This window comes from Melopsittacus undulatus, chromosome 1 (genome assembly GCF_012275295.1).
Source record: "Melopsittacus undulatus isolate bMelUnd1 chromosome 1, bMelUnd1.mat.Z, whole genome shotgun sequence".
NCBI classification, from domain to species: domain Eukaryota; kingdom Metazoa; phylum Chordata; class Aves; order Psittaciformes; family Psittaculidae; genus Melopsittacus; species Melopsittacus undulatus.
The window spans coordinates 34,995,394-35,016,443 of NC_047527.1; the positions used below are offsets into that span (position 1 = coordinate 34,995,394).

The 21,050-nt window shown below is 40.4% G+C and overlaps 1 protein-coding gene across 1 annotated transcript in view; it reads right to left on the minus strand.

The window, feature by feature from the left end:
* The window catches only part of C1H8orf34 (chromosome 1 C8orf34 homolog), a 162,061-nt gene extending 153,358 nt beyond the window's left edge, over window positions 1–8,703 (minus strand). The window contains exon 1 of the mRNA XM_034063980.1: window positions 8,477–8,703. Within this exon, the coding sequence (XP_033919871.1) occupies window positions 8,477–8,545 (69 nt within the window). The 5' untranslated portion in view covers window positions 8,546–8,703. The remainder of the gene's footprint in view (window positions 1–8,476) is intronic.
* Between the last annotated feature and the right edge of the window lie 12,347 nt (window positions 8,704–21,050).

Sequence of the window (21,050 nt, forward strand, 5' to 3'; positions counted from 1 at the left end):
CCACCTCACAAGCATGTCAAGGTCCCTCTGGATGGCATTCCTTCCCTCTAGTGTATCAACCGAACCACACAGCTTTGTGTCATCAGCAAATTTGCTGAGGGCGCACTAAATCCCACTGTCCATCTTTCACACTTAACAACCAGGCCAATAAGCAAATGTGCATTCATGCAAGGGGGATAATACAGAATACAGCTAATAACACCTCCTGTTTATCTAGACATTACACTCACAAAGGCATTTGGGTAGTTCCAAAAGTTGATGAACAGAAAAATGCCTGAGGCCACCTGTCAAGTCCAAAGATGACAGTGTATCTCCATTACCACTCACTCACACAAAAGCATACGTTTCCCCCCGCCCAAAAAAAAAAAAAGGAATTGTGAGACAAAAAAAATCACAATTAAAAAAAATCCCTAGACAAATAAAAATTATAAATGAAGAGAAGGACACCAACAATTTCTGTAAACTAAGTAAAGTATCAAGTGGGAAGAAAAGACATTGATAAAAAGGAATGAGTACCTTCAAAATTAGAGGCAAACTGTAAAAAATCCATGCTCTTAAATACTATGTTTCTAACTCAATTTTTTAATGCTTCCACGTACAAAGTAATATTTTTAAAAGCAAGCACTCAGAGGTGTCTTTCTAGGTGTGTCTTTCTAGCCAATGCCAAGATAAAGCAGCTAAGAAAACCACTTCCTCCAGAACAGTAAAGCAGTGCATCACGCACAGAAAAAAATGCTGGTTAAGGTACTAGCTGCCCCCCTTCCTTCTCAGAAAGCTTCAAAACAAGCAGAAAGCTGAGACTGTGCTGACCCAAGAGATGATAGAATGTAGCCCACTTGGAAAAGTATAACTCAGTAACAGCAGAGTTCATTAGAAAAAACTAAAGAACGAGTTAAAGCCATTAAAGTTTTCTATTTAATATTTGACATTTACATTTGTCCTTTGTACCAAAAGACTAGATTAATCAAAAGAAACTAAACAGTCAAAGAGCTTATTTCAGGTTTAATTAACACCATCCATTAAATATCATCCAAAACTTGGAAGAGTGATAATGTGATAAAAGATAAAGTGAAGAAAAAAGAGCAACAGTAATCCAGCTTGTTTGATCCACACTGATTAATTACTACAGGAGTTGCCAGACAAAAATTCAAAGTCATCATCGTCTTAATGCATATCCTAGAGCAAAGACACTGGACTAATTTTTTTTAAACATTGGCTAGCTCTAGACTTCAGTATTGAGCAATCAGGATCTGCTGCTACATGATGGTGAGAGCAACTCAATTGAGAACTACCTCGCATTTTCCCAGCTAATTTTTATGGCAGCCACGTATGCCTTCTGCTCTCCTCTCAGAAAATAAAGTAATTGTCATTTTGAGAGTTTAAAAACACTAAAAGTTAATGTAACAAAAGGAAGTTATTATGATTCTTTCATTTTATCATTCTGTACTTTAAGACACAATCCTTTAATTATTTTACCATGCGACAAAGAATTTAACATAGATTTTTATTTCTTTGTGAGTCTTGTACACAGAAGGAATTTGTTTGTTTTGCTGTTTTTTTTTTTTTAAAGAGCAATTAAGAAAGCTCATGTTTCACTTTCCTGAAAGTTATGTTTTGCCACTGTGGAAACAAGGCTTGTGTGAGTATCATCTATGTTTGTGACCACACAAATGCATTCCTCTACTCTTTCCAGTATTTTTTTTTAACCTTCAACAATTTCAGACAAATTCACAGAGGAGTAGACATCACAAAAACACAAGTTCTTTCAAATGTTGAGACATTAACTGGTCAGGTAGCAAGACCAAAACATGTGATTTTTCTAATTAAGGAGCAACCTCTTTTCTTAAACCCAGATTCCACAGGAGAGAATTGTGAATGCCCCATGCACAAGGAAATCTGTCAATTTTTGCATCTCATTGGTCACTATAAAATCCAAGCAAAAAGGATAAAGCCGCTGCCTATGGCACTGTTTGTAGAAAAAGACTGTCTATAGTTTTAATTAGACTTTTTCATTTCCCTTAAAGACAACTTTACCAAATCAAGTATCACAATGCACAGTAAATTCTCTGAAAAGCAAAGGACATCTCTACCCCATTTTTTTTTCCATTTGACTTTGATTCCCCTTTAGTAGGTCTTTTACTTCAGTGCACATCAAGGTTATCACAAAGTCCTACTGTAGCTGGCAACCAAACAAAATTAGAACTTATATATGATTCCATACCCCCCACTGTGTAACACTGCGGCATTCCTAGATCACTGCTGGTTTCCACACATTCTTTGGAAAATAGAAAGAGGGACTGCAAAGTTGAAACAATGTAGCTGGGTAATCAGCTAGTACCTAAAATGATACTCATGATGTCTAAGTACCAAAATATTGGTCTGCAAAGGCTCCGTCCAGCTACCTGAGCAAGTTCACATCATCCAGAAGAGACCTTTTCATGCTTGCAATAGAGTCTAAACAATTAAGTATAATACCAAAATTGAAGATTATTTGAGCAAGCTCAAAAGAAAGCAATTCTTTGAGAGCATCCCTATCACTCACATTGCAGATATTGTGGGTGAAAACATAATTTGATACTGTGAGGAATCAAACTTGTAAATGAGATATTAAAGTTAAGCATGTCTACATTTGGGTATTTAAGAACTGAGGGCAAATATTTCTTCAAAAGGTGGTTCAAACTCCAAAATTCACTCCTGAATTTTGACTAAGTCACAAGGTGCACTGTAATTACTGTTAGCCACCAAACAGGTGCATTAGGACGTTTTAAGGTTTAAGTCAGAAGCATAATTATTGTATTTAAATTAAATAATGGAAGCCCCACCATAATATAATGCAATCTCATTTAGGAAAAAACACATTATAAATAAATTTAAAAAAAATATTTCATATTATTTTACTTCAGGGATTTTGTCTGTTAAAAGATAAGGAGGTAAGTGTAGTAATATGAACACAGCCTTCATGTTGTTTAAAAATAAAAATTATAGCTCTAAACCCACATTATTTTGAGAAAAATTCTTAGGTAACCAGGGGGTTGATATGTTTATTTTGACAAGAGATTTTTGGAGGGTTTTTTTGGGTTTGCATAACATGTACCTGTGGGATGCTTTTTGGCTGCAGTTCCATAAATAAGAGAATTCCAAAACACTATATTTATCTCAAAGCTCTTTGTAGATTTATTGCAATCTGCTCTTAAGAGTGCTGATCCAGTTTCCAAATTCACAGAAACTGCCAGGTTGCCAAAATGACAACACAACTGGATGCCAAAGGGGTACAACAATGCAGAAGTCTAGATGTATGGGTACTCACAGGCACCAAGATTATTCATTGAGATTATCAGCACACAAAAGATTTTGTTGGATTAGATGCTTGACATGCAAAGTGGGTCAATACTTCACTCAGACAGAAATGAGTGGGTGCTGATTCTGAATACTCTGTCCCAGCCAATTTTAGGCATACACCTTCTGTTCACATTTTAGAAAGATGAAAAAAAACAAACCCCAAGAGTGAAGCTTCATTGCTGAAATAATTCATATTTAGAATTCTTGTTACATTCCAAGTTAAATGTAAAAAAAAAAAATCTAAAAAAAATCAGGTAGTGCTATGCAACATGTTACCACAAAAATCCCAGAAGAGGCGTTTCTAAAGGGCATTCCTCAAATCTAAACTAGGTGTCTAACCACAGTATTCTCAGATGCCAGTAATCTCTTACAGAAAGATGTCTAAGCTTTCAAAAGTGAAAGAAAAAAAAACAACAAACCAACAGCAAAAAAACCCAAACCCACAACACATAAAATCTACATAGAATAGAATAAGACAGCACATGAAACCTGGCAGAATTTAAGGGGTTAACCTAAGACCTTATGCCAGCACTAACAACTGCATGCCCTAGAGCATTTAGAAGTTCACCTATAGGTTCACAGGAATTTTACTGGCAAAAAACTGTAAGATGAAATGGCTGAGAAGTAACAGTTTTGAAAAAAGCATGATTTGAGGACCTACATTCAACAGGGGGAAATGAGGCTGAAGTGTTGAAGTTGTTTTGCAATCTGTCTTAAATCTGAAAATTGATACAGTCTCAGATGTAATTCCCACCCACCTTCCTTCCCACCTCTAAGCCATAAATAAGAATTTAACTAGTAAATATGTTTGGAATCAAGTGAGTCTGTGTGTTACCATTCATAGCTGAGTGAAGAGGACTTCCTACTATCTGTTAACAGGTACCACTAGTGAGTAGAAGACTGATGTCTGCTGAGTCAGACTAAATTCATTAATTCTTTCTCCAGAAGGTTAGTCCTACCTTTCTTATCTAGATGGAAACACCTTTATAACCAAGAAAGGTCCTACAGTCTTCCTGCATCTTGCATGAAAGGATTATCTTTCTAATTTGTGTAAAAGATAAGGGTTCAAGTGTCAAACTATGCAAAACTTCAGCAAAGAAATAAAACTGAACTCATCCTCATATGCAGTATGCACCAAAGTTAAAAAAAAAAAAAAAAGAAAAGAAAAAAAAAGAGATGAAGTCCAAACGATGAAATACAAAAGAACAGAAAGTTCTTAAGGGGAATATTCTGGTTAATGAAATACAAAAGGCCCTAACCACAGTAACAGAATACCAGAAGACCACAAATACAGGGAATGGAGAAAAAGAGACACGACCAAGAAAACTGCTAGCAACTTGGACATAATGACCAATGGCAACTAAGACTATCTATTGCTCTTGCCTGTAATGCAGGGGAACTGTACTTCATCATCAGGAAACAATCCAGCTAACTGTTCCTGCATAATTGTCTAAGGCCTATAGAGTAAAATCCTCCTGATTACTGATCATTCCCTATGCAATTATGCAATATGATCTGTTTATGCATCACCATCCCTGCCTTTGCCTCAGAAAGCCTGCATGTCCTCTCTCCACTTTCTTCTTTCCTGTGACTGCCCTCAATTATCCTGTATTATTCTATGCATTCCCTAAAATGTTGGCTTGAAGCATATATTGAGCAATCATAGTTGCACCCTGCTCAGCAAATAACACTGCAGAAAACTGAATCCAAGTCCACTCTGTTCTGACACGGTACTGGAAAATTAGTACTCACTGCAGAAAAACATGATGAGTGGTGATTAATTAGCATCAAAAACAGAAGTGGAGGAAGAAAATGCTAGCTGTTCCCGAATGAAAGACAAAGCACAAGTTTCTTCTCAATGGTTCAGAACTTTTAGAGACACAAAAATCTGACGCATTAGTGAATATACCTGTGGTGGGTTGACCCTGGCTGGACACCAGGTACCCACCAAATCCAGCCTATCACTCCCCTCACCAGCTGGAGAGGGAACAGAAAAACAACAAAACATGGATCAAGATAAGGACAGGAAGACATTACTCATCAGTTACTGTCATGGGCAAAACAGATTGAACTTGGGGAAATTACTTTAATTTACTACCAGTCAAATCAGAGTAGGATAATGAGAAATAAAATCAAATCCTAAAAACACCTTCCCCCCACCTCTCCACTTCTTCCCCGGCTTAACTTAACTCCCTATTTCTCTACCTCCTCCCCTCCTGATGCAGAGGGATGGGGAATAGGGATTGTGGTCAGTTCATCACACAGTCTCTGCTGCTCTTTCCTCCTCAGGAGAAGATTCCTCACACTCTTCCACTGCTCCAGCATGGGATCCCTGCCACAGAAGACAGTCCCCCATGAAATTCAGTGTGTGTCCTTTCCATGGACTGAGGTTCTTCACAAACTGCTCCAGTGTTGGTCCCTTCCCCAGGGTGAAGCCCTTCAGGAACAGACTGCTCTAGCCTGGGTCCCCTCCAGGGTCACAAGTCTTTCAGCAAACCTGCTCCACAAGGGCTCTCCTCTCCATGGGGCCACAGGTCCTGACAGGAGCCTTCTCCAGCAAGGGCTTTCCACATGGTCACAGCCTCCATCAGGCAACACCACGCTTCGGCATGGGGTACTTCCCAGGCTGCAGGTGGAATCTGCTCCACCAAGGACCTCCCAGGCTGAAGGGGCACAGCCTGCCTCACCGTGGGCTGCACCACGGGCTGCAGGAGAGCCTCTGATCCAGTGCCTGAAGCACCTCCTCCCCTCCTTCTTTACTGGCCATGGCATCTGAAGAGTTGTTTCTCACATATTCTCACTCCTCTCTCCAGCTGCAATTGCTGTTGCAGAGTAACTTTTCCACCCTTCTTAACTATGTTATTCCAGAGGCACTATCACCACTGTCCCTTATGGGCTCAGCATTGGCCAGAAGCAGGTCCATCTTGGAGCCAGCTGGCATTGGCTCTACTGGACATAGGGGAAGCTTCTAGCAGCTTCTCACAGAAGCCATCCCAGTAGCCCCCCTACTACAAGAACCTTGCCACACAAGCACAATACAGTCTGACTCTGAACACCACATGATATTCTTGATACACCACAATGCATATATAATAGCAATACTAGTACAGAGCATAAGCTTCACCCTATGCATAGTTTTCAATCAATTTCTGTCAGCTTCAAATATGTGTCTTGCCATTAATGAGGGCTACAAGATCAGGCACAGGTTGTACATCTTCAAAAAAGTGCTGAGAACAAAAAAAAAAAAACAACACCAAAATGAAATATATATTTTAAATGACTAATCAGGAAGTGGAGGTTATAAGATTTACTATCTTCTTCTTTCCAGTGTTAATGATTAGAATAACTTTAAACAGCTACATGAATGCTACGGCCTCATCTCTTAAATCCACTCTCTAGTATTCAGGTCTAAGTTGATTTGACCAAAAAATTTTCTTCCTGGTTACACAGGAGTGCACTAGCAACCTGTGGACAGCCTGCACAGTTATGTGAAGAGTCTTCCACAAATTCTATCAATTAAATTCCTACATTACAGTGATAAGTGAAATATATAGTGACACATGAACCTTGTAACAAATACAACTTTTCTTTCCTCCACTATTAATGACTAAAGCATCCTACTATTTAAACATAGAGCTCTTACACTAATGAGAAACTTGGTTAAAAGACAATGACTCAGAACAGTGATGTCAAGTATCTTGTTTGAATTTTAATGTGTAAAACAACGGGTTAAGAAAATTTAGAAGAAAATGACAGCTGTCAGGCACCTAACTCCTCAACAACCCCAAGGCACTTAATTCCCATTGAAATACAAGGGAGTCAGTTACGCATAGAGCCCTAGCAACTGTGTTGATTGAACAGCCTTTTATTCAGAAATTCGACTGCACAAATGGTTCAGTTTCTATGAATTCTAGAACCAGAAAAATCACCTGCTGTTCCCTAGTACCCAGTTACCTTTCCACCAAATAGGCTTTTATTCATTGTAAAATGAAAATATCTAACGCCTCTGACACTGAGCCAACATAACCTGTCACAACAGCCTCAGCCCACGCTAAATACAAAACCTGACCCTTGGCGAGCAGATCTCTAAGAAAATTTGAACCTTTCCTATGAGGGCTGTCTGCCCAAAACATACACTGAAGACATGGAATCCATCACATCAGAATAAAAGAGATTTTGTACATAGTAAGCTTGATTGAGAACAAGTTAAATACTGAAAAAGGCAGACTTGTGTCTTGGGATAATAATGTCAGAGTATAATATATGTGCATTTAGATGTAAAAACTGTATGACAAACAGGATGATAAAATGGTAATAATCACGATTGCTTTAGTATTCATAGGTTATGCACAGAAATAGTAAAATATGCACATCTGTGCATCTACAAATGGAGCAAGTGCATCTTTGTGAGACCACGGAAACTGTATCGCAAAAATACAGCTCCCAAGTGTCTGACTGCGGATGAAAATCCCAGAAAACACCACCAGCCCGGGCTGTTCACAGGACAGCTTTCCCCCCGAGTGCCCAGTTTTCCCAGTGGGGAGGCATCCACCTCTCCCCCCTCGCTCAGCCGCTCTCGGAGGGACAGCGCCTCTGCTCCCGCTCGCGGCTCGCTGCTCAGCGCTGCCGCCCTGGAGACAGCGAAGCCTTGGGAGCGCCACCTCCCCAGGCAGTGCACGGACGGTCAGCCGGGACCGGGCCGCTGTCCCACACCGCGGGGCGCCGCGGCTGCCGAGGCGAAGTGAGAGGGCGCGTCTGGAGCCTGGGGCCGCTGGTGGGAGGGCGAACGGGCACCTGTTTCATGACCCGAGCGGGTCCGTGTGAACCGGAGGGCGGTGCGTCCATAGCGGGGCAAGGGGTCCCGCTCGCCCGCGGGATGGCCGGGAACGGAAGGCTGTGCGGAGCTCCGACACCCAGAGGGGTATGGAGAAGGGACACGAGGGCAGACGCATGGAGGAGCAGGGCAGGGCAGAAGGTGCACTATCCTCCCGTCCCCGTCCGGGCAGGCGCTGAAGCTGCGCCTTGAACTCGTCGTCGCCCCTGCGCTCACCTGTGCTGCGCGGGGAACAGCGGCCATCGCGGGGTACCCCCACCGCTGCCCGCCGCGGAGGAGCCGGCCGGCAAGTGTGCAGCTTACCTCGAAGAGGGGACCGATCTTATTCTTTTCCAGGTAGGCTTGGATCCTGGTCTGCTGGTGAGACGCCATGAGGAGCTCCGGAGGCGGGGGCTGGAGCTCCTCTCCCCCGGCGGCGGCTGCAGTCCCTCCGGCTGCTCGCGGTTCACTCTCCGCCGCCCAAAGGCTGCCACAGCGGGAGCTGGGGGAGGCGCTGCGGAGAGGCGGCAACCCGAAGTCTCCGGGACGGAGCTAACTCAGGTAACCGGGGGGCGGGGACGGGTAGCCGGATGTCAGTCGCCCGCTTAACTGGGCGCGGGGCGGTGGCGGGATCTCCCCCTCAGGAAGCAGCAGGCGGGCGCTGCCTGGAGCGGAGCATGGTGCAGGGAGGAGAAAAGCTGCAAAGGCAGCGCGGAGCCCGCGCCTCTCCGCGCCCTGTGTCTGTCAGTGTCTGTCCGTGTGCGCCAGGCAGCGCCTTGGTTACGGGAGCTGCCGCCCTCAGCACAGCGCCGCTCCCGCAGCCAGTGGCTGGGGGCTTCTGTCACCGCTGCGGCCGTTGGCGCCCGGGCTCCGGCACACAAAAGGCGGGAGGGAGGGAAGGGGGAGGAGAGCGGGCGGGAGGCGGAGGCTACTCTGCCTCCTCCGTTCCGCAGACGGGCTGCTCCCCTGGCGCGGACAAGTACCCGCTCTCCGCGGGCTCTGCCTGCGCGCCGCTGTTTTCCAGGGCACCTGGCGCTGGGAGTCCGCCGGTGGGCTCCGCGGGCCGCACGGGGTAGGGAGGACTAGAAAACTTCAGCAGGCTGAGTGTCAGGGAGGAGTGAAAGGAGGCGCTCAGCGAGCAGGGAATGGGGGTGCGAGGACCGCAGCCAGCGCTTTCCTTCCCTGTTTAAATGGTTTTTAAATCTTGAAACGTTCCGTTTCTTATTAAATGAAATTCCCAATTAGCGACACTGAGCATCTTAATACAACAACTCCAGTAGGTACGTGTAGCTGTACTGTGGTCTCAGGTTCTGTTGAGTTCCCTCAAGTAGCTGTTGTCCAAAAACCCGGTGGAGTAAATGAGAAATTTCTACCAGGCTTCAGGGAACAGTGAGTTAATAGCTACATCAAAGAAGCAGTATTTATTCTTTCTGCACTGCAAGTAATTAGGTCCCTACCTTTTCTGGAGGCAGGGTCATAACCAGCTTTTATCTCTCGCTCTCTTTAGAGAAGAACAAACAAAAACATGCTCCTTGGGGTTTGACACTTCCGTTCTTCTGCAGTAACTGATTCTGCTGTACTGGCATTCACCTGTTAATAAAAAAAAAAAAAAAAAGGAAAAGAAACCCCAATCAAAACACACACAAAAAAATCCACACAAAAAGAAAACACAATGAAAAAATATTTTATTTTTCATAGGAATTTTTTAAAAGCACAGAACATCTTTGAAGAATATTGGGAACATTCAGCATGTTCACTGAATCAGCCTGCCTGCTCCCAGTCAAGCAGGATGCCGCAAATGCAGGAGTACAAGCCTTTCCTGATTTGGAAACTTTAATTTTGTCAGGAGTCAAAAGATCATGAGTTATGCTCCCACAGTCACCGACTGTTGTTTGACTTCAGAGTCCTCTTTACTGACCTAAAACTCACACCTCTACCTAGAAAGATGTCAGAAGTAAGTGTATTATAAAAGGGAGCTTGCAGTGCACCCTGTAACATAAGCAATAGCAACAATAACCAATAATTTCAGCAAGGCAGTGTTTATTTTCCATAGTAGCCACTAAAAATGGCCTTTTTAAATTTGTATTTTTAGGTAGTCTTCTAAAATTCATATCAGCTCAGAGTTTCAGCGTATCATCTCCAGCAAAGTACAGCTGCTTTGCCTGGTGCCACTTAAATAGTATGGTGCTAAGCTAGTTTAATCAGCCTAAGGAGGATCATACAATCATAAGGGTAATTGCCGGTGATGCAGGTTCTCTATGATGATTTCCATCAGATGAGGATGTCTGTAAAATTTCACAAATCTCACCAGAACCCAGACTGCTCCAATAGATAGAAGTCTCCCACTTTGCAAAATGATGCTTCCCTCCCTCATATGATGCAGAAATGAGAACATACATTTGTATAGCCCTACACAGCCTGACTTTTCGAAGCAGCAGTATTTCCAGACATGACCACTCCAGGACCTGCAAACTGTTACTGCTGTATTTGACCAATAAGAGGACTGAAGAAAACAAACAAGACTATCAGCAATACAAATAAAAAAGAGAACTTATTAAAGGAGGTTTTAAAGACAACAGTAGCTGTCTGTGGTTGCATATTGTGCAGTTAGCTAGATCCAAAGATCTCACAGTTAAAACCTCAGAACTTTGAGGTTGGTTGTGGTTTGTTTTTCTTTCTTTCTTTTTTCTCTCCCCCTCCCATCCCTCCTCCAATCACAGGTTGTTTGAGGTTGGAAAGGACTTGTCTTGCCCTGCACTATAGAAGGGTCATCTGGTTGCCCCAGCCCTACTTCCAGATGGCTTTTGAGTATCTCTTTCTGGTATCTGTTCTCATTTTTGTTTCCTTTTTCCCAGGCCTTCTTTTGCCTCTCTTAATTCTCACCCAGACATACAACCTAGACTTTTCAGTTGGCTTGGAAGACACACTAGCAGTACTACTGTGGCTGGGAAATGTTCCAAGGCCAAATGCAGAATTAGCTTTCTTAACAGACACATCTTCTAATCCCACAGCTCCCGTAACACTTAACTGACAGGTTTTCCTATGACACATATTAGGCACTTCAGGGAGACATGAACACAGTTCCTTACCAAGAGCTTCATGTTACTGTTTTCTAGTTGAACGTCTCCAGCAGCTCCCTGACAGAAAGCTCTCTGGGTGCTGAAGTATGAGAGTGCAGGTGTCTCCTACATAAAGCATAGGCTCAGTGACATGATAGAATAGGAAAAGGATTTTCCTTGTTAGCACTTTTTTTTTGAGCACAAAAACTCGTGCTAGATTTAAGACAAGCCACACTAAGATGAGCGATCAGTAAATACCTGTTATTTGCACATTATGACAGAGAGCTGGGTATGTTCTTTCTGTGCTCTCAGTTATTTGGGGAAAAAAATAATCAAATTTAATTAAGATATCTTAAGTTGTTTTTTAAAATTGGTATTAATACAGGTCTTTTAAAATTAACTTTCATTTCAATACCAAAGGATCACTAATTTAAAAAAAAAAATCTCTTGGATTAAAATTACTGATTTGGCCATGCATAAATTTATATTATTCTTAGCAATCTTTTTTGTATGAGCAACTGAATAATAAATTACTTTACAACCCAAGTAATGAAATATATTCTCTGTGTCGTGGTTTGCTATGATCCTCATTTCATTTGGTAGATATTTTTCTTTAAAGAGCAGTATACAGCATGCATATCTATGTAACACTCAGGACTGAACCTCAAGATCAGATATGACTGCAAGAATTTGCACAGAGGGATCAAAAATGACAGGTGTCCCCATTTTGAATTGTATGAAGGCGCATAAAGTAAAAACGTTAGGTTTCTAAAACAATAGGGAGATGGATGAAAGAACAGAGCTAATTTTAAGATGGTTGTGACCACACTCTGCTCAGTTCTTATTCTGTGTCCACACCTGTGATATCTGAGCTCCATGCTTCTTACCATTGTGGTAAGGTGGTTTCCTCATCCTTTGCTCTTTTCACCAGGAAGATTGTGTATGTTTTGGTATGCTGCTTCTGGTTTGACTGTCTTAGTTCAAGGACTTCATTAGTGTAGGGGCCCATTAAGTGATTCTGTAGTGTTCTACACAATTTCAGTCCCATCATCCATTTTTCAGGAGTAAGATTGCTGCAGTTCTGAATTTTCAAAGTTATGGGCACTTGTAGTACCCATTCATCATTCCCAGAGTTAAGTTATCCAGACTTCACATGCAAAGAAGGTGTTCTTCGGAAGCCAGAACTACCAATGCCTAGCAGAAAATGAAAGTGATGACTTGGCTGTCTGTGAAGGTACTCTGTGGGTCACAAATACACAGTGCCAAGTCAACAGTTTTTCTCCCTGCTGGCTAAAATTTGATCCATATGCTCTGTAGGAAGTTTATTTTCTGAGATGGCATCTGGAGTGCAAAAGAGACATTAAGATCTAAGAGAAATCTGTAGTGCAATATATGAATTTATTACAGACCTTTACATGGCTTTCTAGCTCCCATTATGTGCTTTATGTTTCAGCTGTCAAAAATAATCAGAAATTCCTTAATGAACCTTACACAAAACAATTAGGAAAAAATTAGGGAAAAAAGAACACCTAGCAGGCATATTAAAAGAGGTAGTATTCATCAAAACCTGGTGATGTTTTCTTTATAGAGCTTTCAATTTTGTCAGTTTCCTTTAATATAACTTTAAAACAAAGAATTCTTCCATTACTGTGGTTGTTTCTATTGAGTTTGATATTCTATACAAAGTCATTATCTAGTTCATGAAGAACTAAAAGAGCCATTAGTCAACAGCTAAATGCAGTTCTTAAAAGTATGCTTGTACTTAAAAAAATGCAACTAAAGTTACCTTTAAGAAAATAAAAACCCTGAGTTCCTGCACTTTATACATGAGGCATTATTTTTTTACTGCTAAAGCATAGCCTTGGAACATTTTAAATCCCTGTTGTAAAATTTTCTAAAACAGCACACACACATGATGAATATTGCAGTGCTTAAAACTGTTTAAAATAATGGAAGTCTGGCAGTTCCTGACCTAGAAAGCTGCCATTTAGCTTTTTATTTATCATTTCCCTAAAAATGGATCTGCTCAGCATCTTCTCAAAAGAAATCAAAGCATCTTAATACATTGTACTGAAATTCCTAATTTACATTTTAGCCCATATGAAGTTACCAGACAGAACTGGCAGTAACATCACCAAAGGACTCATGCTAATGATTTGGTATACTTAATTTTGTTTGGTGGGGTTTTCTAAACCTACTCAGTAAAGAATAATATCTCCCCAAGTATCAGCTTGAGTTCAGACAGCCTTGAATACTCTATTGTTTTCTGTTTGCACTGAGGTAAGAGCCATACAACTCCAAAATCTGGGGTAGACTCAGACTTGAAAAGAACAAGGTTTTTTTTGCATCATCATTCTAGAGAATTCAGCCCACATTGTGGATATCTTTTCCTTTATACATTGTGATCTTGGCCACAAACACTCAGCCTCTGTGGTAAAACATTCTCTATTCGTTGCAGGGCATGAGCCCTTGGGAGCTTAAAAGTTTGCATTATCCTGAGGCTCTCAATAGGGACAAGAACGAATCACTGGAAGATCCAAGATTCATAAACCCACACTGTGCTTAAGGAGGATGAGTAACTACCTCCTGGACTCTTATTCTCAGATGTATTGTGTAATTTGTTTTCGTTCATCATGTTTGCTTTCCTGCTTCCAATAGTTTATTCAGGAATGCTCTTATCATCCTATTCAGAGAAAAATCCATCTGAACTTGAAAAAATTCTCTAATACCATATTACCAATCCAACCACTACTCTTTCAAGACTTTATTGCAGCTTATATCAATTTTTAGCACACTTATAGTTGTTTTCTTTCTGTTTGGCTACACATACAATCCATAAGTAAAAGTAGCAATACTTATGAGCCCAATAATAGTAGAGCAGGATCTGATTGTATATATTAAATAAATTTAAAGGACAAATCTGCTTTGAGATTTCACAGTTGAAGTGCAGTACAGAAAACTGCAGACAGGCATTATTAGGAAGCCAGCTAAGACTACGATGCAGCATGGTAAGCAGAGCTTTTAGTACCCTCCTGAAGATGGATGGGCGAGATTCATATGCAGCTACAATAACACCAAGGTACTCAAATAATTAAAGAGTTACAACACCAACTGACAGTTATGCTATTTTTCTTTTCTGAGAGGTACATTATTTTTCTTTTGAGAGATACTAATTGAATTATTTGGTAGTGGCTAAGAGCATAATAATGCAGGCCTTCAAAAACTGTTCATTTCCCCTCCCTCTGTACCACTGCCAAACCACAGAGCATTTGTCTATTCACTGTTGCCATTCTGGTGCACGGATGGCCTCAGGGACTGAACCAAGACCTTTTGACACGTACTACTGTTCCGAGTCTGGTCTAGTTCTTCCAGCCCGTGACTAGTAACTCTAGTATGCAGACCAGCCACTAGAGGGGAATAAAGAGTCACACTCTGCTAACGGGTTGTGAAACTGGTTTGCCGAAAGATCTGGGACATGGCCATAAACAAGTGCTGTACCTGACTCAGGGGCCAGCAGTGGTTCATGCTGTAGTTCGTGCGTAATTGTAATATGTGCATATTGCATTTGGACAGCAAGGTTTACTTAAAGGTCTATAAACCTGTAATATGTTTGTATATCCACCACATGATTATTGTAAATGTTTGTACTGCTAACTGTATCCTGACTACTTGCAGTGGTATAGTCATGTGGGCTCTGAACCACCAAGCATTTCAGCATGTTTTTTAGCTGAAAACATACATGTAAGTTAGGTTTTCAGGTCGTTAAAGACAAACAAATTTAAAGTGTATCACTTTTTCAGAGTGGGGAAGCAGCCAGCATAGAAGTGTTAACAGCTAACTCTAGCCTAGGAAGGCTGTTAAGCCTTAGCTGCCTGTAAGACTCTCTGCCACCATGAAGTTGTTGAGGTCAGGTAACATTGCTGAAGTTGCTAAAGAAAGAACCAGTGCAAAAGACAATCTAGGCAGAGGAAGTTTAGGACAACTGCTTTTCAGATGATTGAGTTAGCTTTTGTTGTATACAGCTTGGACTCCTCTGCCCCTAATAACACAAGTTAACATTGGTCAAGCATTCTCCTTACTCATCAGGAATCCCCCAAATGCCCAGGAAGCTGTTCTCCACGTTGCTTTTTATTACTAGAACATACCTAAGAATGACCAGGATTATGTTCAATAAGCATGTGAGTAATGCCGACTTCCAACATTTAAAAAGGAAAAAATAATAAATATGGTTCTAAGCCAAAACATCAAGAGAGACCTTAAAATAGATTTTAAACCTTTGAATCACAGTTTAAAAGCTTCTGGGTCCCTCTCCTGCCCTGACACAAACTCGAGATATCTAGTAACTCGTTTTCTAAAGTGAGAGCAAAGATTCTTTTGCAGCCATTTGATTGCAGGAACTAGAGGTGGAAAACAAAATAAACACTAAACATAAAAGGAGTAATGGTAAAAAATATGTGAGTTGCCAACACCACTGTATCTTCTTTTCCAGGCCTTGTGGAGCTGGATTTGAAGACAGTACCTAGGGACAAGAGATTAAAAATGGAAAATTTGCTAACCTGAAGATTGCTATGTTCAAATAAAAACATAGGCAAAGAGGCATGTTCTGCTTTTTAGTGAGAAGGAGGCTAGCAATGATTCCATTTAATTTCCTCTAGTAGGAAGATTAGCAACTATTTGGTAATAATACCTTCTTAGGTGATTACTGCTTTTACTTGGAGGGATGTAAAAGTAGAGGAAGTCCTTGAAATATTAATGCCAATGCCCATTACAGACCTTGAAGAGGAGGACAAGGACCTTGGACTGAATTTGCCATTGAATGCTTGCCTTTGGCAGCATTTCAGCCATCACACATGCATCTGATTCTTCCTAAAGGGGAAAAATTCTTGGCTTGGGATTCATCCCCTTGGGTTTGTTTCACATGGAAAATGCTGGACACATGGTTACTTCATCATGGCTGATTTACCTAATTGGAAAGAGATTGATATTTCTGCTGTGAAAGTAACTGGAGTTTAATATTTCTGCATCTACCCGCATTTATAGTTTAAACTGACTTTCCCAAAGCAGCATGTGCACAGGTCTTCATAGGCTGCTGTCTTGATAATGAGTTGCATTTTCCACTCAATACACCAAATCTTAGCCATACAGCTGTCTCCCACTAGCAGTTATGAACTTAAAGCATTTAAAATAATATGCATTACAATAAGAGCATAAATCAGACAATTAGCAAAAAGGTAATTGAATTTGTCTCCTGTCCCAAAATGCATGGAAAAGCTCCATTTGTTACTAGTAACATGACATCCCTAATAACATTCTAAAATGCATTTTTAATCTAGGATTAATTTTTGAGCACTTGATAAAGCAATTTACATTTCATAAGCTTCATTGTCCTAAAAAAAAAGAATGAAATAAAGGATTATCTTCTGCAGCAAAATTGAAAGGCTCATTTGGAGACTGAGTTACCTGAGTGCCTGAGCTTTTTCAGGAAAAGATGTACACGGTTATCTTTTTGGAAACTTATTTCATGCTAATAGAGGAATGTTTTGTCCATTGTAGAGAAGTAGGTTCAGTCATATTCTTATCATGAAATTTAAATTCAGAACTCTACATATAAAAAATAATATGTGGGTTGGCACTTCCTGATTTCTCCTCAAAAGAATAAAGCAGCAAATATAGGCCATATGTATTACAGAAATACTAAGTCTGTGCTTATAAACAACACTGCAATTAACTGTTAATTGTAAGTGTTCTACAACTCAAAATTCTAATCATTGGCTGACCTGCTTTAAATCTTACTAGTGTGTTCACATGAATTGGAACACAGTTCTGTTCTGTTTGGATTTGTGCTGAGTCTTGACTATTTTGCTCTTGACTGTTTGTGGGAAACATTTGTGCCATTGACCAGTGTGCGATTACAGTGTATTTTTCATAACACAATATAGAAATTCAGCACACTGGCTTTCTTTACAGCAAGAACTATTTTGTAATTGTTAGGTAACCATTAATACATGATTTAAAAGACTCTTATTTATGGACTTCAGTACATTATCAACAATAAGCATAACTTCCCCAAAAATTTTTGTCTTTTAAGGCTTTCTGGCAAATGCTGTAGGAAAGGGATTTTAAAAAATAAATAGGGATACTCACAATTGTGAATTTACATCCAGACTTTCTGGTGATGTCTAAACAAAGACATGGAAGCTGGAAAAGCATGAAGTTAACACAAAGACTAAGTGAATGGAAAACCATTAAGGGAGGAAACTGAGCATCTATATAACATAAATAGTGTGAGTGAGCAAAGTACTAGAATCATACTGCATACAACATTAATTCTCTGGAGAATGTGGGAAGGATTGTGGACCAGTATGATAGTTCATTAGAAAACTGTATCTGTCTCACTCACTATACAATGCTATGATTTTCAAAATGAGAAGGTAAACAACACATTTGTCTACTTGTACCTAAGAAGAGAGGAAAAAGTGCAAAGAGATTTAGAATCACAATTGCAAGATACCTTTAAATTTAGTGGGATCAGTATCAGGTCTACAGTAAGGATAAAGAGTAAAAAGAACAGAAAGCCTAAAGCTTTGAAAAGAATTTTGGAAAGCTGTATTTCAGAAAACAGAAATACATTAATCTGCCAGATTTGTTGGTGCAACCTGTTTCTTAATGTATCAACATGCTGCACTTGGGAAAAAAATAATACATGAATGAACAGTCTGTTCAAAGCAGAGAAAATATAAGAACTATAACAGCATTGTCGGCATCATCACCAACAGATTGTGAGCATGCACACAGGTTGCTGTTACTGAGCGTTAGATAAAGTACGCTGGAATTTGGAACATTTTGAAAAGTTTGGAGAATCAGTTCAGATAGTTATCAGAGATTAGGTCGGTAGTGAAGATTCTGCTAAACAGTTAATCCACAACCCCATTCAGGAATGCTGTAGCGCTTTTACTCAAATGATTTTCCCATTTCTTTTTCCACTATTCACTTCCTGTTTATGTTTTATGATTGCTATGAAGATGTATTTGGAATGGATGAGTACATTATCAAAGTACATAAGCACATTATATACTTGTTTATTAATAAGGATGCTCTGCAAATTCAATATGAGTGTAAGGAAAAAAAAAAACAGAGGACTGTATTTTGGTCTCTGGTGCCAAAGTACATCACACAGAACAATCCAGGTGTTGAATGACAATGGATTTTCCTACCGTAAAATTATCATCTCTCTTTTCCTACTTTGCACTCTTTTCCCTCTCTAATCTGTAAAGACCTCTTACCTCACTTTTCCTTCTGCTCCTTTCTTTGGCATATTTGAAGCATTTCTGGCAGTGAAAAAATTCTTGATCCTAGGCTCTACCCTAGCTACTCTTACCTGTGTTCAGCTCTGGGAATCCCAAAACAAGAAAGACATGGACTGCTTGGATTGAGTCCGGAGGAGGGCCATGAAGATGATCAGAGAGCTAGAGCACCTCTCCTGTAAGGAAAGGCTGAGACAGTTGGAGGCTGTTCAGACTGGAGAAGAGAAGGCTCAGGGGAGACCTTATAGCAGCCTTTCAGTACCTAAAGGGGCCCTACAAGAAAGACAGAACTCATTACAAGAACATGTAGTGATAGGACAAGGGGGAATGGCTTTGAATTGAAAGAGGGTATATTTAGATTAGATACAAGGAAGAAGTTCTTTACTGTAAAGGTGGTGAGACACTGGAACAGGTTGCCCCAAGAAGCTCTGGATGCCCCATCCCTGGCAGTGTTCAAGGCCAGGTTGGATGGGGCTTTGAGCAACCTGATCTAGTGGAAGGTGTCCCTGCCTGTGCCAGGGGAGTTGGAACCAGATGATCCCTTCCAAGCCAAACTATTCTGTGAATCTATGATCTCAGATGCAAACATGTTTTCCAAGGATAGGAATCTCAGTTTTCATTACTTTGCCATTTTTATCTATGCTGAAACATTTGTAGTAAGGATACTTCTGCTTAAGGCTGCAAATCTGATATTTCCATTCAATTAGAAAGAAATTAACCAGCTTCAGTGCAACATTGTTTCAGTTAAATTATGAAATAGTACCTCAGGAATTAGTTATTCTTCTGTCTCCACCAGTGGTAAAGCCTTGCTTCAACAAATGTTAGCCTTTCGACTCAGGGCCCTAAGGATGTAAAAATAATTGTAGTTATCCAACACCAGCTCTATAAAAGAACTGATCTACTGCAGATGTCCTCCTCCATCACAAAGCTCTATTGACCTCTGCACTGAAATTGAAGATCTGCTGATATTCAGAATTCATCAATGCCCTTTTCCCTCCCCATTCTTGCCAAGAGTTTTTCAGTCTCAGTCACCACCCGTATGCCCTGTTTGCGTCCTTTATTAACTGATCCCTATTTCAAATATGAATCTCCATTCCACTATAATCCACACCTTGAACCAATACATTCCTGACAAGAGCTGGAGAGTGTCTGAATATCTGCTTCAAATCCTCTTCAGATTTTCATTCAATAAATAAAAAAATACATATTATTTCAAAATTATCTGATTCTGATTTCTGACTGAGGTTGAAATCACACCTACCTCCTACAAGGATATTATCTAAAGAGAGCAGGAGAGAAACTGACACCTGAGAATTATTTTTAAAACATTTTATATGTATCTTAGAATCATAGAATAGTTAGGATTGGAAAGGACCTTAAGATCATCAAGTTCCAACCCCCCTGCCATGGGCAGGGACACCTCACACTAAACCATATCACCCAGGGCTTCATCTAACCTGGCCTTGAACATTGCCAGGGATGGAGCATTCACAACCTCCCTGGGCAACCCATTCCAGTGCCTCACCACCCTCACAGTAAAGAATTTCTTCTTTATATCCACTCTAAACCTCTGCTGTTTAAGTTTAACCAGTTCTAAACGTTCATAGAAATTATTGCATGGACAAAAGAGGGCAATGGAAGACATTTTCCTTATGAGTACAGAATAGAGTTCGATTTAGTTTCAGATCACATTCAAGAAGCTTGAAAAACAACATATCAGAAATGCAAATGTATACAATATATTTAACAAGGAGTGTAATGCAATTGGTCTGGGTAGTAGCTAAATCAGGAAATGGAGTGTAATTGTAGTTTATTTAATGAGAATGTAATATAATTACAACACTGTTGAAAGAGAAGCTTATATGCATCAAAATTACTGTATTAAGACCTTATGTTCTCTATATGAAATGCTGCCCTCAGACTGAGGCAAAGGATAAAGTGGCAGAGTGTTGTAATGGAGTTAGGACCCCCACGGAGCACTAGAGAAAATCCTGCCACCAGCAAAGTTCAGAGGGGTTGCAAGGAAGGAATCAGAGTATCATTTCAAAATGAAGCAACACAAGAACATGGGATGAAGGAACTGCTTGGACCCCAAAACATAGTTGGTTTTTTTTTACGGACGTCAAATCAGCCTGCCCGTATGCCCACAGAATAAAAGCAAAGAGTATAAGGACACACGTAACCCTTCACTGTCCAGTGTGTACTGAGGAGTGAAGTTTCCAATGGGCAAGATGATCTCCCAGCTGATTTGGAGACACAAAAATAAGGCTGTTTTCTTAGTGTTCAGCAACTGCAGAGAATAAAATTTGTCACTATGTTTTTAACAGAAAACTATTACTGATCCCTGAGAGCAACAAAAGCGATACTTGTAGATTTGCTTGGACATGAAAGTGAGCTGTAAAAGGATTCATTCATAAGCCCTACAGAATTTCCATTAGATTTGTAGAATAAGTGAAATAAAAATTCTAGCATGACTAAGAAAATTTATGTGGAATAGAATGGTGATGATAAGCTGTGGGATAAGATCAGATGCTT